At 39.5% G+C, this 17272-nt stretch overlaps 1 protein-coding gene across 4 annotated transcripts; it reads right to left on the minus strand.

Moving 5' to 3' along the window:
- Positions 1-948: 948 nt before the first annotated feature.
- On the minus strand, positions 949-17270 carry ckap2l (cytoskeleton associated protein 2-like). 4 transcript variants are annotated; one of them, XR_007814411.1, is made up of 11 exons: positions 15690-15901; positions 14217-14283; positions 13527-13575; positions 12042-13246; positions 10728-10923; positions 9560-9718; positions 8063-8123; positions 6760-6922; positions 5358-5785; positions 1994-2056; positions 949-1097 (listed from the first exon to the last, which is right to left on the minus strand). XR_007814411.1 is itself a non-coding variant. In XM_051075022.1 (9 exons), the coding sequence occupies exons 2-9, from the start codon at positions 14261-14263 to the stop codon at positions 5485-5487; spliced, it is 2181 nt and encodes a 726-aa protein (XP_050930979.1). In that variant the 5' UTR covers positions 14264-14283; positions 16485-17270; the 3' UTR covers positions 5188-5484. The 4 variants fall into 4 exon arrangements, 2 of the variants coding, with proteins under 2 accessions (XP_050930979.1, XP_018524900.1); XR_007814410.1 differs by lacking the exons at positions 949-1097; positions 1994-2056 and adding an exon at positions 4003-5047; XM_051075022.1 differs by lacking the exons at positions 949-1097; positions 1994-2056; positions 15690-15901 and adding an exon at positions 16485-17270 and having other exon boundaries at positions 5188-5785.
- Between the last annotated feature and the right edge of the window lie 2 nt (positions 17271-17272).

The following is a 17272-nucleotide window of genomic DNA, read 5'->3' on the forward strand; positions in this document are numbered from 1 at the left end:
CCAGAACTGTGAAATCCACCTCCCCCATGCAGACACACTCACCCTCATTCACTGTGCCTTAAAAGACTGGAACTTGCACTGTGCTGCACTTTCATACATGATTCTTGATATGGGTTCACAATTGATCAATTGTACTGAGCTGATGATGCAAAAATCCTGTCAGAGTGAGTTTGGAAACAAGATGGAGCTGTTCTGGCACAAGAAGTATCAGCATTTTTTTGGATTTATCTTTTAAATAGCTAATGCAGTTTTTTTTTTTAAAGATGGCTTGTTATTTCGACTATTTTTTAAAAACTAGACGTAGAAAAGCAAAAAAAGATTTTAAATTGAAAATGACTTTGTTAATCTTGTACCAGTTGTTTAATGTAATAATGTAACCAAGGTGTTGCCCAGGCCCCCAAATTCCCAGATCCAAATTTTGGTGCACTCCCGTTGGACTCTGAAGTTGCAGGCACACTCACACTCATTCACTATGCCTTAAAAGACTGGAACTGTGTTGCACTTTTGTACATTCCTCTGCTGCTAAGATCCTTTGCACATTTTATTCTGTGTATTTTATTTTAATGTACATATGTATAGTGTGTCTATAATTGGTTTTTCTGTCTGTATATTTTAAAGTATTGTGTCTTTGTCTTTTTTTTAAGCAGAAAGCTACCAAAAATTGTTGTTATGTGTATGCATAATGACAATAAAGAATTCTTGATTCTGATTCTTGATATGGGTTCACAATTCATCAATTCTACTGAGTTGCTGATGTAAAAATCCTGTCAGAATGAGTTTGGAAACAAGATGGAGCTGTTCTTGTTCTTTCCTCCTGAGGCTCACACAAGCTGTTCCAGCTGAGGACTCTTTAAAAGCTGAGGTAAAAGCCTGTTAAAAATCACATTTCCACATTTAAACCCTGTTGAAGTTTCTCTACAGCACTGGAAGACAAACCTTTTGAAGAGGGCCATCCAGCGGAAGCAGTGTGATGGTCTGCTGGGAAACTTTGGGGCCTGGTATTCACCTGGATGTTACTTTATCACGATAGCATCATGCTCACACTTGCAAGCTGTTGACTCAGCTTCCATCCCCCAGATCTCAGTTGGATCGAGCATCTGTGCAATGTGTGGGAAAAACAAACCATGAAAGCAATCAATATGTTTTTAGAAATTTGATAAAAGATTGATAAGTTCTTCTTTTTTTTAAGTTGAGGAGTTTCCTAACAACAATCTGTGTTTATATATTTAATAATCACTGATCAGCCGTAACATTTAAATTGACAGATAACATTGATTATTTTGGTACAACACAATGCTCTGCTGGGAAACGTTGGGTCCTGACATTTATCTGGATGCTACTTGAAACATACCACCCACCTAAACAGTGTTGCAGACCAAGCACACTCCCCGATGGTAACAACACTACAAATTGTAGCAACCAAAGCGTTGCCCAGGCCCCCAAATTCCTAGATCCAAATTTTGGTGCATTCCAGTGGGACTCTGAAATTGGAATTTCTGAGTTCCTAGTCAGACGTTTCAACTGAAATGCCCCCTAAAATTGGATGTCCAACTCGGAAAGTCTGAGAAACCCCACCAACCCCAACATAAGAATTCAATTCTTCTTGATGTCATTGAAGTCATTTCCATTTCCAACTGAAGGGATGCACCAGAACAAGTCAGATCCATGGAGGCCCCACCTCTGCAGCACTCAGGACCCAAAGGATCCATTGCCAATGTCCTATGTTAAAGTAACATCCAGATGAATGTCAGGACCCAAGGTTTCCCAGCAGAACATTGTGTTGTAGCGGGATGATCAGTGTTATTCACTTCGCTTGTCAGTGGTTTTAATGTTGTGGCTGATCGGTGCGTATATATCTGGAAAACTCGAGTGCACTGGTATATAACTGGATCTGGAAGTCTAGGTGAATATTTAAGTAGAGGGATCCAAAGCCCATTTTTAAAGCACATCTATACATGAAAAAGATCAATTATTTATTGAAAATTGCACTTACATCCAATAATGAATCCACAATCTTGGGAATTGGTGCTTCTTTTGTGATGACCACATGCAAGACCTGACAAAAACACAACATAAAACTATTTTTTAAAACGTTTTAACAAGCCTCCATTGTCAAATAATGATCTATTCATCTGACACTGGAGAAATATTTATATTACTCAATCACCCTGCTGAGTTTGTGCACAAAGTTGAATCCATAACAATAGCTGGAAGTGTGGAGGAAATTCCCCACCCTGACCTCAAACCCCATTCAACAGTTTTGGGATTAGCAGCAAGCCAGGACTCACCAGCTAATATTTCAGCTAATGCTCTTAAGTCTAAATGGGAATAAATAAATACCTTTCCTGTTTTTATAGAATCTGAAGTAAGCTTGGATGTATTCTTATTACAGAATAAAGATTTGATTTCCAGTGTTCATACATTTCACAGTTTGTACTCTCAAAGAACAAGTTATTGCTAGCTCTCTTGTTCAGGCTGGTTATTAAAAGAAAACTTCCCAAAACGTAAGCGATGGGGATGAAACCCACAGGTTTTGCTCTGTGCAAACATGTATTCAAAGGTTTATGATTTTCCTTCCCATTTCTTTCACAGGAGGTGCAATCAGAAGGGAAACTGCCACAGCCAGTATAAACACAACAAGCAAGACCTACTTCAAGGTTGACACGAAGGCCCAACAGACAAATCTTTTAACTTCCAAACCAAAATCTAAGAGAGAAGACAGAGTTATAGGACCATAAGGACCTACATAAAGTAGGAGGAGATGAGTGATTAGAAAGTTTGAGGTTAAAAACGTTTGTGTTTTTTCTCTTTCTCTCAAACGCTGTTTGAGAACATGCACAAGTTAATATTCTGACACACACAGCCTGCTGTGCAAGATGAGAGTAATTTTGATTGGAAATGGAGTGTAAACTCAACAGTAACTGCAATGTGGGAGAGTGAGCAGCCGCTGTTTAGAGTTACACATAGCTGACGCAGCAAACTGGACGTCAGTCTAGTTGGTTAAGAGTCATTCAGGAAGATGAAACATGAAACGCACAATTTAAATTTAAAAACAAATCAGCAGGAGAGCTTTAAAGGCTCTCAGAGGAAACAGCATCTCTAACTTTAATTTGTTTTTCATATTCATTCCAGCGATCATTCATTCCACAGAAACCAGTTCAGAGTTGGAGCTTTTAAAACTACTCTTCCCACTGAATGGACACCTGCCAAGATTGTCCACCAAGGTGTCGGTTCAGTGTCTAGTAATAAACTTTAATAGACATCATTCTGCAGTTTAAGGGTGGCGGCAGCAGCACTCCTGTTTTGCACAAACAAACAACACTTACTTCAATAAAATGACCATTTTTGGAGTTTTTGGAGCAAAGGTGTTCAGCACGTGGTTTCCAGCTCTGGAACCTAGTTCTCAAGTATTTAAAACCCATTGCTGTAATTAGATTTCTGACAGAGCCTCTTGAGCCTTAATTCGCCTGATTCTTTTGAGTGTAAATGAGTAGCAGACAGAAATCTTTACAATCAGTGTCGTATTGGGGAAAAAGCCGTGAACCTGGCAACTGCTGTAATAGCTGCTGCAGTCTAATCCATCTGTGCAAATTCCCACCTCAAGATACTTATTTTGCGACCAGTTATTTTCCTACAGACAGGCCTTTTTATTCAGGAGCAAGATTCATTCTTCAATTTACAACCCTGCTCATTATTAGCCATTTTTGGGGTGTCAGCAGTGATTCTCTCTCTCTCATAACTCCCCACCCATATTATCTGCCTGACAGAAAAAAATAAGTTTATACTCAGAAGATCTAGCGAAAAACAATCAACCAATTTCTCTGTTAATTCAACAATTTAGCTGTTCTCCCTGCTGACAGACAAGGTTTTTGCAGGACATCATCACTCCTTCCATAATCCCATCACTAGATATAAACAAGCAGAGGGTGTTCCCTTCTCTCTCTTTAAAAGAAAAAATGGGATAGAAATCAGAAGATTTCCAATAATAAGATTTGTAATGTTTGCCAGTGTTTATTCAAACCACCAATCTATGTTTAAACTCAAAGACAAACATCATCTATAAACTAGGTCTTGTTCCACTTAAGCTAGTGCAGTGGTGCACCATTTCTCACTCAACATCAGTCATTTACATCCAAAACCATGGGAGGTTTAAGGCCTTTATCACTTCAGGGGACAAAACATCCACTTGTGGAATTTCATTTGTGGTTCTCAAAATCCTTGAAAAGTTACATTTGAGAAGCTCAACAGCAACTTTTCTGTCTAGAAACAATGTCTCAGTTATTCTGGGGTTGTTGAGGATGAGTAAAGCTAACTCCATCACTGTCAGTTTCACTTCTGATCTGTGATATGATGTGTTTTCTTGCATGTTTTCAGTTATAAAAAAATTTAAAAAGTGGACAAATGTTTGTTTCAAATGTGCGGCATGTCTTCTGGAACTTGTTAATTTGTTACATGAAAAAGATGATATCAAAGTTTACAGAGATGACACTGTAGCATGAGGACAGTGGGGAAATTATCTGTTGGTGGGAAGTGCTCGCTACACTGTCGATACATTTAGTTTTAACTTCAAGGCGACCAGCTGAAACGTCTCAATAATTGATCTGAATATTACAATGTTAGTGCGGCCTTGATCTTCTGCGTCAAATCAAGACGTTATGATTTCTCTCAATTTTTCAGCGCCCATTTAAAGATACAGAAAAAAACTGAAAACCGGGTCCTGGACCAAAAACAATCCCCATCTAAACAGGTCAGACTAGCAGCTTACTGTACATTTCAAAATCGTAAAATAATATAAGCGTCTTCGCTCAAGCATAAAATAAAACCTGACACAAGAAGCCTCTTGTTGAAACATAACTTGCCAGTATATTTTGTTGCACTGAGAAATGTTGCAATAACATTACACACATTCTGAACAATGGTTCATGTCGTAACTTGGTTTCATGTCGTAACTTCATGTCCAGAGTTTCGGTTAGTCGCTTTGAAAGAAGCCCTGGTTTTTTGGTAGCATAATGGCTGACAAATTCCAGTCAAACTTCAGCGGACACACCTGCACGACACAGCAAACACAACAAAATAATTTTGGCAGTTTGTCAAAAGAGCATGGGTGTGTATGGTTGTGTGTTTTTTTGTGTTGACTGTTGCCCGGTAAGGATGAACGAAATGCAAGGTGTATGCAGCATATGCACGCAGGTTTAACAAGTCAGACATTTATTTTACATTGCTATTTACACAATATTTGAAGTTATAAAATGACACAAGGACAAAAAGCAGAAATCCAAGAAATACTTATGTTTAAAAAAAAAAAAAAAACAGCTCATTACTTAAAATGGCAGGTTCTAGCTTTACAAGGAACTCACCTTCTTTTCTTCAGGTGAGATCTGACAACACATGCACGTGTTTTTTTTCTTTCCTGCTTTGTGGACAGTGACCATCTGACTTCTGACTCAACTAAACACTGGTCGACGCGGAGTAAGGTCAAATGCCTTAATCACAGACCAGCTCGACAAACATCTTGTCTTTAAGCGCTTCGTTCTCCCTGTAGACGTACAGCGGCGTGTCTTTGACAGCCGGGCTCGTTTCCCCGCCCTCTCGCTCTTCGCTTTCCTCTTTATCCTCCTCGGAGATCAGGTCATTGTAGGAGGCCACGCAGAGATCGTGGTCCTGGAGGGACGCGGGGTATCGGAGCGAGGCTCTCTCGATTCGCACCGAGCGTCGGACCGGGGTAAAAAAGCGAACCTCTTGGCCGTTGACCCGCGCCGGGTCTCTCTGTTGGCTCGGAGGGCCGCTAAAGGAAAAGAAATATGACATCAATTGTAATTTTCCATCCTTATAAGAATGAGTTGTCACACTCACAATCACTGAATTTATTTTTATGTTTTTCCATTAATGCTATATTGCATTATAGTCTATTCTCTTAGTCTCATAGCTTTCCTCTAGCAAACCACTTCTGTAGCTACCAGCACAAGATAATACACGTTAGTATAGATTTAATAACTGATTTTTTTCTTCTTCCCAGAAGTTTTAATTTGCTTTCTTTGCCTGCTGTTTCTATACTTCATATTAAAACAAAATGAATCTTCTCTGAAACACATCGACACAGATTTTAATACTAAGTAGTGCGTTACCTTTTCAAAAGAAGCATCGCAACCTCTCATCATGCTTGAATCACTTTACTTCTTTCAGGTGTTTCCAGTGTGACAACATCAGGCGTAATATTTGCCCCCAACTTTAAACTGTGGTTTATGTGATTCAGCCACTGCAGAGTTGGAAATTCCTGCCACTAATCATTAATCTGCATATTCCTGCATGTGATTACGTAAATGGAGGAAAACATTCATTTCCTGTGTGAGATGTGTCAGCACTGGAGAATGGTCTGGCTGATCTAGATAAGATTTTGCTGACAGTAATTAATTAAAAGACACATCGGCTTGTGTTCATTTTTTTGAACTGTTGCTAACTCACAGTGTCTGGGAAAGGGGTGGAAATCAGTGTCCAATTGCAGGCTTACAACCACGGTCTACATTGGTTGAGTCAGACTAGGTTGGAGGAGAATTTGTTTTTGCAATCAGTCCTATCATCAAAAACAACTCTCATACGGAGCACATTAATTTAAAGTAAACCAAATGTTCAAAGACAGCACATATGCCTCATGAAAAAGACAAAATAAAAAACATTCAAGTTTCTCTTCATTTCAGCATCACAATCTTTTTACTCCACTCAACAAAGAAGAAAAACAATGTAGTAATGAATCAAACCAACCCAGGAGTCGCTGTGATCTTATACTTGACGACAGATGAGTCTCCTTTCTCTCCACAGATGAGAGCTCTGACAGGTTTCGGGGTCATCATTGGGTTGTTGCTGCTTTCAGGAGAGCTTTCCACCGCTGGGCTTTGGTCTTTCTTTGTCTCTTTTGCTTCAGATTCTGAAGAAAACATGAAGTCAGAGTTAAAGTCAAATCAAAACAACTGAACCTTAAAAGAGCACCGATTCTTTGTGGCTAGAAAAACAAAACACTTATCATATAAACTTGATGTTAGCAAACACTTGCACAGACAAACACAGCTGGTAGATATTGTGTTTGTGTCCGTTGTGAGAAAAATATGTGGCTTAGCCTCCACTGTGTTCATCAGTTAGTTCCTAATTGTCTGTTTGCCCTTTTAGTGCTGGATTAGATCAGTAATGGCAAACACAGTAAGAGCAAACTGGCCCCATCATCAAGGTAGTTTGTGGTGCTTAATTATGTAAATGAAGTTAGGAAATGCAGTTCAGGATTTCTTAGAGAAACCAATGGACGAATTGACCACTACTGTAAATTTGGTGGTGATGGTTTGGATGGAGTTTGAATGTCATGGTTTCCACAGCTTCTTCAACTTCAAATTCAAGGACTTTTCAAGGCCCTGTTCCCTCACATTCAAAGACCCAACACAGTATGATTTGAGAGACAGATAAAGGCTAATTTCTAAAGAACTTTTAGAATGAGAGCCAGCAGCTGTTACAGAAACTGACAACAAAAAAGGACAGAGGCTTTAACGTGAACATTTCTCAGCTGCAGACTGTGTGGTCTCTTGTCATCTTGAACACAGATCAGCAAAACAATATATTGTCTTGCACATGTTGCACAATGACAACAGACTTATTGACAAGTTGAAAAGCTGAGAGACAGCAGGGGAGCACACATGGAGACAGCAACACATCTCAGTAATGAATATATATATATATATATATGTGTGTGTGTGTGTGTGTGTATAATGTTTAAGGAGTTCAGGGACCTGTTGGGAACCTCAGGAGTGTTTTTTTCTGATCTGGTGCTTAAAATGTGGGCATGAGTGCTGCCACTACTGAAATAATTAAGAGTGAACTGTATTTTCTATCAAATTACAGACATGTCTATGTGGGAAGTACAACTTGAAAGACAAATGTTGCTGTCTATGGAACACACAGGGCAGTGAGTATCATCTGCATGTGGAATGAGGCAGAAAAAATTACTTTAGAAACAGGCAACTGAATAAGACTGTGTTAAATACAGATTACAAAATACAACCGGGGCATCTGAGTCAAATACCTTGGATCTCGTCCTTTTTCTTCAGAATCTCAAACACCACAGCCCTCAACTCGTCCACTGGCTAGAATTTGAAAAAACAAAATGAGAAACAAAGTAAAATAACAGGAACACAGACAGGGAGTTGCTCACTTTCTACTAAAGCACTACACTTGAACAAATTACTGTGCTGTTGCCTCTGCTCAAATTCCATGAGATCCAGGAAAGGTTGCTAAGCTGAAGTGGCATGTTTGACCTTAACATTTTATATCCACACATTCGTCATGCGTATAAAAACAGCACGTTTTCAACATAATGTAAGATTCCATACTGCTGTATGTCCACCTGTGATAAAGGAAAGGTCAGCTGAGATAAGTTAAGCTTCTTCTCTGCCTCTCAGGGAAACACTGAAACTCAGGCAGCTATCAGAGCTCAACAGCTGTTTACACAGCCAAATTCTCCTCTGCTGTAGCCCGACACCAAGCTGGATTTCTGTCACCTATGATTACCAGAAATTTGCTAAAGCAAATGTTTCTATAACAAAAGTCTTTTTTGTTTGCTTGTTTGTTTAATTAAACTTTTTATTTGAAGAACAGGTTATACATGTAGTCATCACGTCACGAGTCTCCGTCGCCATGCCAAAGAAAAACAAATAAATAAAATAAAACCAGACGGAGAGCCAATACTCACGATGTATGTTTATCTGCACCCTTATGTACATCTACACTCCCCTCACCCACACATGTCCATATGCGGGTATATCCCTTTACAATCTTCAAAAGCCCACATACATCCTCCAACCTATATATCATAATAAGGAAGGAAGAAAGAATTCATAATAAAAACTGACTGCCTACATGTGTACCTCTGACTGAAAATAGTCTAAATCTAAAAACAAATAAAGGAAAAGATAATAAATAAATAAATAGGTCTAAACAGAACCAGTGGAATGCAGCCAAACATCTAAACAAACAGCTACTCTCTGGAAAATCTTCTTTTTTTGACTAATCCAGCAAACTCAATACCAAAGAAATAACAGTGCTTCATGCATTCACCAGTTTTACCATAAACCGGTCGAGCTCAATGACTCCTCTAATACTCCAGACATATTAGGAAACAGATATTACAGATTCTGGACTGATGAGGTAGTTAGATATTTTAGAATTTACAAAACCTGAAAGTGATATGGGTTGGCTGCTCTCTGTGGCAAGAGATGTTTGCATCATGGTTCCCAAATAACCTCAAGCATTTCTTACTAAAAATATGATATCATCACACTGATGGCAATGTAAATTCGATACGGTTTGAGGCTAGAAACTGCTATGAGACAGGTGACAGAAACAAAGCACAATCCTGCCAGTGGTTGCACACTATGTTTCCGATCAACAGGTTGCAGGAAAATGCCAAGGTATGCGGCAATGGTTCAGCAAAGACATGAAAGAAAACTGCTGGTGAGTAAACACGGAAGTTAACTTGGGGTGCTTACAAAATAAACATTTTTGATTATGGTGGATGTCTTACCTCCAACACAACACGAACAGCCTCTTCAAACATGGGCAGGACGTCCAGGTTGCCCTCCTTCTCCATCAGTCGGGCCTGACAGATCCAGTATTTGGCAAACTTCTGGGACACCGCCGGCAGCCGCGAGAGAACCTCCCTCACCTGGTCTTGGGGGCAACCCTGTGGGTGAGAGGCAGGCTCATATCAAACTTCATATCAAATGCCAACAGCTGAAACAGGAGAGACAGAGGAAAAGACTCACCCCTTCTGCAGGTATAAGGGTGAGTCCATGGCAAACTGAGTCCCAAAACCAAGACCTGTAAAATCTGTTCAAATCCTAGGCTTTCATACTTTCATCCCATGATATATTTTTAATTTTTACACTCTAAAAAAAAGCCTTATCTGGGAATTTATTCTTTTTTTTTGCTTGTTAAACTTTAATACCACAGATCAAATATATTTAGCCATGTAATATCATCCAAACTGACTTGACTGGATGTAGACCGTGGGCTCAGATACAGGACTGTGGCTTCTAGATGTACATATGATGGGGGAATGCACAGTGGAGGGTAGAAAGTCAACTGAATTTGCATTAAATCCGGTTGTTTTAACCAACATTATGCTGCAAGATATTCCCCGTTATAGGCTAAACTCTAATTTTGTAAATTTCCAGTTTATTCTCATTAAATCCCATGAAAGTTTCCAACTTGGAAACTATACATTAAGCTATTTCCACATGCATTTTCATGTTCCTATTGGTTACCACACATACCATTTTGGTCCTGTGAAAATGACCCAAAAATGCCACCACACCCTGTTTTATTCATAATATAGTCATGTCCATTAGTGGTAGAGACCTCAAAGAACTCAAATATTGGCACAAAATAATAATAATAATAATATTGTATTTTAAGAAATAGGGTGCAAAAAGCCTTAAAATACTTTCAGTATCACTCTTGAATTTTGCCTTAGGGCCTTAAAGAAAATTAAAGGGGATGCTGCACAAGCATTTCAGTTTTCAGTCATACTGTCTTCTATCCCACAAAGTTGACATTAAATTACTTTCATTTTTTTCTCTCCTTTTCTCTTTTTCTTTTCCCTGAATACACACAGCCAAGAGAGACAGTTAACACCCAGTTGGGAGATTACATCAAATAAAAAAAGAATGTGTTGCTCCAACCCTACATACCTCTCCAAGCAATTTGATGCAGTCAGCCAGGGACCTGTCCACAGCACAGATGAGGGAGTGGGCCTCGTCCTCCTCCGTCATGGTTGTCCAGAAGGGCTGGGGCACAGCCACAGTGCGCCTGACCTGGGGTTTCACTGGCATCGGAGGACGCTTGTAGGATATTCCCTTAGCTTCCCGCCATTCCTGCAGTTTTCTCCTTGGGACCAAACAACACAGCAGAGGGCACAGTTACGATTCAGCATCTTAGACTTTAGACCTTGCGGAGTGGATAATTAAAGAGAGAGAACTATTAGGAAAATCATCCAACCATTGCATACTTTTCTGGAACTTTAAATGCTTTGTGTAACTGTGTTTATCTTTTATCTGTTTAGTCTTGCAGACCTATTTAACAATCAAAATAACATACCGTTTACTCACTGAGCACTTTATTAGAAACAACCGCTTATTTCTGCTATTGCATGGGTCAGGAGGCTAAGTTAATATTCACATCAAACATTAAAATTTGGAAAAATGTGATTTCAATTACTGTGGCATGATTCTTTGTGAATTTGGTGTCAACAGCATGAATCCATGTGTCAACAGTCTAGGTATAATGGTGGTGTAATGATATGGAAAATATTTTCACACTTTGGGTCTCTAAATACCAAACAACGGATGCTCCATGTCACAAAGCATAAAGCATCTCACTGGTTTCCTGAGCAGTGGGTTCAGTGAACTTCCTCCCCAGTTACCAGTAAATACTCGTAAGATGTAGTAGAGTGGGCTATTGGCAGCATGAATGTGCGGCTGAAAACCGGACCAGAATCTCAGAGGGATTTGTCCAACGCCTCGTGAAATGACGCTCGCCACCCACACATACCAGTATTGGGCTGAAGAGCATGCTGATCTAATCGGCCCATGATTCTGTGGTTTTTTTAACTTCTGAACACCCAGGGGATGTTTTCAGTCAAACGTGACCGACTGTCTTATCAAAAACTGTCATGTACCAAAACTGGCATGATCATATTCCTCGTCTTGTGTTTTGTTATTTCTTGCTCTATATCATTCATTCAATAATTAGAACAGATCATCCTGTGATCATCAAGGTGCCAACATCTTCATTGACACCATTAAGTTGATGCTGAATAAATAAAAATATTCAGTTGTCATCCAGCCCGAGAGACAAGTGTCCTTGTGAGTCACAGAGAAAAATCTATGGTATTTCCACTCCTCTGCAGCAGAGTCAAAGGCTAAGTGTAATGTAATGGTTCAGGGGTACCATATCATAGTTTCGTGCTACATGAAACCATGACATGGTGGGGCAGTTCTACTTACATTCTTTCCTCTTGGGCAGCAGTCAGTTTCTTTCCTTCAGTCTGGGGAATAACCCTGACTGGAACCTTCGGCGTCTTCACGTCCGCGGCGTTGCCTGTATGGCTGATGGTCCTGACAGGCCGCGGCACAGTATGCGACATCACTGGAGCACCTGCTCTTCTTATGCTCACTTGTGGTGGTAGGGCATTTGCTGAACTGTGTACCCTCTTGCTTTGAGTCTCGTTACATATCTTAGTCTTTCCCCCGAGCTCGGCCACAGCAGCTCGCGTAACCCCGCTGGCCGCTCTGCTTGCCAGCCCCGAGGATGTTCGGGTAGGAACTGTGCGCGGTTGTCCATTTTTCTCCCCTCCGCCCTCCAATTTCTGCTTTGTGGACCTGCCTGTGGCCACACCAGCCAATTTATTAGTTTTTAACACACCTCTCCCCTCCAGCTTAATCGGTGCTGTCGTGTACTTGGACATGGACACTGATTTCTGTCCACTCATTAACTGACTCTTACAAGATGGCTGAGGATTTTTGACCAAAAGTGATTTTGAGCCAGACTTGCTCTGATCTTGATCTTTAATCCCAGCTCTCGCAGTTGGGATGGTTTTTCTTTCATTAACAAGATTGTTTACGGCAGCGGTAGCTAGTGTTTTCCTCTGGGCCGTGGCAGACTTCTGGGAGACAGAGACTGATGAGGTGCTGGGTCGCACCTTATTAGTAACAGAAGGAGTGGTGGTGGAACCAGTTGCAGTGGCAGTGGAATGAATTAAGTGGGACTGTGTGTTTTTTGGCTGGGTCACCGCAGGAATGAGTCCAGTTTTTGTTTTAACAATGGGGCCAAGACTCATCCTGACACTGTTGAGAGTTTTCTTTGTACTTGACGAAAAAGCCTTAGAGCTACTGTTCTCCCTAGTGTTGGCAGCTGTGTTTGGCTGCTTTTTGAGATGACTGGCTACATTCACTTTGTATTTACTGGAAACTGTGGTATGCACTCGTGGAGGATTTGGCTTCACCTCCAACTGTGTTGGTCCACGTGTTGAACATGTGTGTTTTGCATTCTGCTGTCCAGTCAGGACACCTACTCTGACATTCTCTTTGTTAGTGACCCTAAATGCTCTTGTGGAGGGGTGTTTTGTGGGTTGAGCAGGCAGAGTTTGACCTTTTGAGCCCTCATATCTGAGTCTGTCAATGGGAGCCTTGTTCTCTTTTCCCTCAGCAACCTGTGAAGATATATTTTTTAAATTAAAGCAGTTACAAAAATATGAAGCCAGCGCCACGCTGCTTCCAGACTCTAAATCATAGCTTGCGTTACAGCTCTGTGTGGTAATTAAATTGTGGAAAAAAAACAAAAACAAAAACAATGGTGACCCAAACTCATAATAATGGAGTCATTCTAGTTTTTACACGCTCCCCTGTCAGTGCAAATAAGGTGGGAAGGATATGAATCATACCGGGTTCAGAGTGCAATCTACACGCATGTATGTACACACACACGCCTACCTTTCGTGCAGACACAACAGGCTTCAGACAGTCATCGCGCAGGTAAGGCCTGAGGAGTAAAACTTGTTGAATTAATTTGCCCCAGATAAAACAAACGTGACAATGAGCATTGTTAGAGATAGGGATGCACCGATACCACATTTTTTCAATCCAATTACAAGTACAAGTACTTACATTTGAGTACTCGCCGATACCGAGTACAGATATGAGTACTTATTAATGCCATTACACTTCATGCATCTACTTAAAAACATGTTTTATTTTCATCAGATTGTTTCATTCTCTGGCTGTAAGAAATTGCTGTGACCAACCCTAACCGTCTTTGAACTCTGCGTCGTCTTGGTTTTTTAGATGTTTTATCAGATTGCTTGTGTTGAAAGTACTCACTTTCGTCCCTCCTCCTGACAACTTTGCAGAGCATAATTTGCAGTCCGCTTTACTTTTGTCACCATCATCCACTTTGAAATACCTCCACACCACCGACATTGCTCCTCCTTGCTCTCAATTAGCACCTGACCGCCCAACTGAAAGTCACGTTGCCATAAAGTGGTAACAGGACACTTTTATGAATATGAGTAAGTAAGTACAGAACAGGGTATCAGACAGATACCCGATGCTGGTATCAGTGCATCCTTAGTTAGAGAGTTCACGGAGAACTTATGGTACAGAGAGTGTTTTTTTTTTCCTTACTTGGGGTTGGATGGTTTCAGCCGTCCTTTTGCCGCCAAGTACTCCATCAACTTCTGTTTCCGTAGTTCTGTGCCAGAGGATTACACAGAAGTGAGCAATGATCCCCTGAATAACTTTTAATCATAGTCAGCTGTAAATTCAGAGATTTCAGAGATTCAAAATTCATACCTAGAGTCTTAACTCTACCCATTTACACTTAAAATCTTGTCACATGCTACACATCTGGATAAATATGTATTCATACATATACTAGTGTAAATGCAGATGTTGGTCAAAAAAACCCTTCACTGCTGTATGGAGGAACAAAACAGAGAAGATGAGTCATTTTTTAGATAACTGTATTAGCAATGGTTGAGTCACCGAAAGTGACACATAACTTTCACCAGTCACTCAGAATAAAATGACGTAGGTCATAAACAGAGCAGATGAGCCCACAGAAACATGCTGCCATCTGGCTGCAGGTTAGCGACACGTTTATACTCCTCTGGAAAAAAAAACTCTACATTTGGAAAAGGGAGCTGAAACAGTTAATTGATTACTTGATTGCCAGGCAATTAATCTGCAACAATTCGTGATAATTGGCAAACTGTTTAAACAATTTTTCAACCAAAAACAGCCAAATGTGTACTGGCTCCAGCTTCTGAAATGTGAATATTTACTTTTATAATTATAATAAATCACAACTATCTTCAGCAACAATGCTGACTGCAATCATAATGTTACTGTTCTTGTCTGTAAAGCCTATTTACAACAGCAACATTATCAATAACACTGACAAAAAGTAGCCTTATGGCATTGTTTACCCCTCTCTAAAGTTTATTCTTCTTGGGAGCCCATACATACATACAATAACAATAATAGATTTAACATATAGCTCCACAAAACAATTATATAAAAGCCTCCTGCAACACAACCCACTGTGCAACCGGCCTGACTTGTTTGCGGATATATAAAACTACATACAAAAAGGTATAACGACTGTTACTGTCTTAAGACCTTTCAGACCTGCAGATACCCTGCTATTAGGAGACATGGAGCCTCCTAGCTGACGTTACTGCAATTACTATTAATAACAATAACATGCTGATAGTGCTGACAGAAACGGCACAAAAAGGACTGTACAGCTTCCTTCAATGTCGCAACCATCCCATAAGCAGTTTAAAGGTATATGCAGTCTTCAAACACAGTCAAACCATTTAAATGTAAATACAAATATATACATTACGGCAGACAATACGCGTGTAAATGTAAATTACGGTATTTTAACACCTCCGAATGTCTTTTAGAGGAAACATATTCATTGCTTTATGCCTCCAGATACCCTGAATACATGCCGTTAATTTATATATTTTAAAATTAGTTGGTTTAATTTACAGTGAGTGAATAGCGATTGCTATCTGGTCTTAGCGATAGCATGCTAACCAATGCTAACAAACTGAGCTAGCTTTTATGCTACTTCATAGCTTCGCTTACCTTTTCTGGAAAGTGTCGATGCGGTTTCTCCTTCTTCCATCTCTGTATTAGACTTTCACCTCTTCTTTTGACTTTGTCCAAATTAGTTGTAAAAAAAATTATTTGTTGAACTTTTTCTTTTTGATCGTAGTCGTTAATGAGACGTTAAACTCGCTTCATAACAACTGAGCTCGCGCATCCGGTTTTGAAATTACCGGGGGTAGACGCCTCCTCTTCTCTGATTGGATGATTTGAAATTTCAAAAAAACGATAGAGGGAGAGAAAGAACCAAAACGCATGCGCAAAAACTCGGCGCTGATTTGAGCAGAGAATGTAAACAAAGGTCCCAGCAGCCAGACTGTACTCTGGCTGTCCATTAGTTTCAGCTGCAAATAATCATATTTTGTTGGTTTATTTTTTAATTTTATGAGCTAAAATAAATAAATAAGTTTTGCACAAAGCCACAATTACTGTTCTGTTAATTAATAATTAATGTTAGTTAATAATTAATGTACTGTTCTGTTCTGTTTGCTGCAACATGATATGTAAAAAGAAGTGCCCATTGCACATGCATACTTTTGCCTAAAACTGTACATACAGTACAATCCACAAACTGTTAAGGAAAATACAATCACAATGTAACTTCATTCAATAAATTTTGTGCAAGAGAATTATCAAGAAAACACACCTAAAATCATTAAAACTAAAACTACTTATGCACAATGTATACTGGTTTAGACAAGCTGGACCCAAATGCAGACTTCAAGGTAGGCAGGTTTAGTGATCACATTTTAGTAAGAAAAAGAACTGGCTTACAAGCAGATGAGTATGATGGTCCGAACAGTGGTGGGCAGGAGCATTAGAAAAACTCAACAGAAACAGAAACAGAAGCACAAGGCAACTCAAAGAAACTGGACAGACAGATCAGGTTGATTATGAAATGAGGTGCAGGTGGGTTGATTGAGGAGCAGGTGAGGGGATGAAACAGTCCAGGTAAAAATGACAGGAAACAAAACAACGACAGACAAGGGTGGTAACTTCAAAATAAAACAGGAAATAGTAAATATGTTTGGTCACTTTCCAAGTGCTACATTCATCTGAATTATATTGAACTATTCCATTTTCAAATGTGCAATATCTGTATTTAGTTCATTTTGTCTCTACGTTTTTTATAGCCTTATCTTGTTTTTATCTTGCCTTTACTCATATTTATGTTTTTTTTTTTTTTTTTATCTTTTCAATCACTTATGCTGCTGCAACAATGTAAATTTGCCCATTGTGGGACTAATAAAGGATTATCTTATCTTATCTTATCTTATCTTATCTTATCTTATCATTAAAAAGCTGGTCGAATCATCACAAATTTTGTATGTAAAATCTCATTCTGCCAAATAGTGGAGTAAGTACAGCATTTCAGTGGTGGGGTAGAAATACCTTAAATTGTATTAACAGTATCCATGTTTACTAAAGGTCATACTATACATATTATATTGCACATCCATTAACATCATTGTGTTTAATCAACTAACCCCCATCAGTGACTCATGGAAAACCTGGGGCAAATTAGGATTATTCAAATGTAAGAACACTGGTTGGAATCTGTA

Source organism: Lates calcarifer, linkage group LG13 (genome assembly GCF_001640805.2).
Source record: "Lates calcarifer isolate ASB-BC8 linkage group LG13, TLL_Latcal_v3, whole genome shotgun sequence".
NCBI classification, from domain to species: domain Eukaryota; kingdom Metazoa; phylum Chordata; class Actinopteri; family Centropomidae; genus Lates; species Lates calcarifer.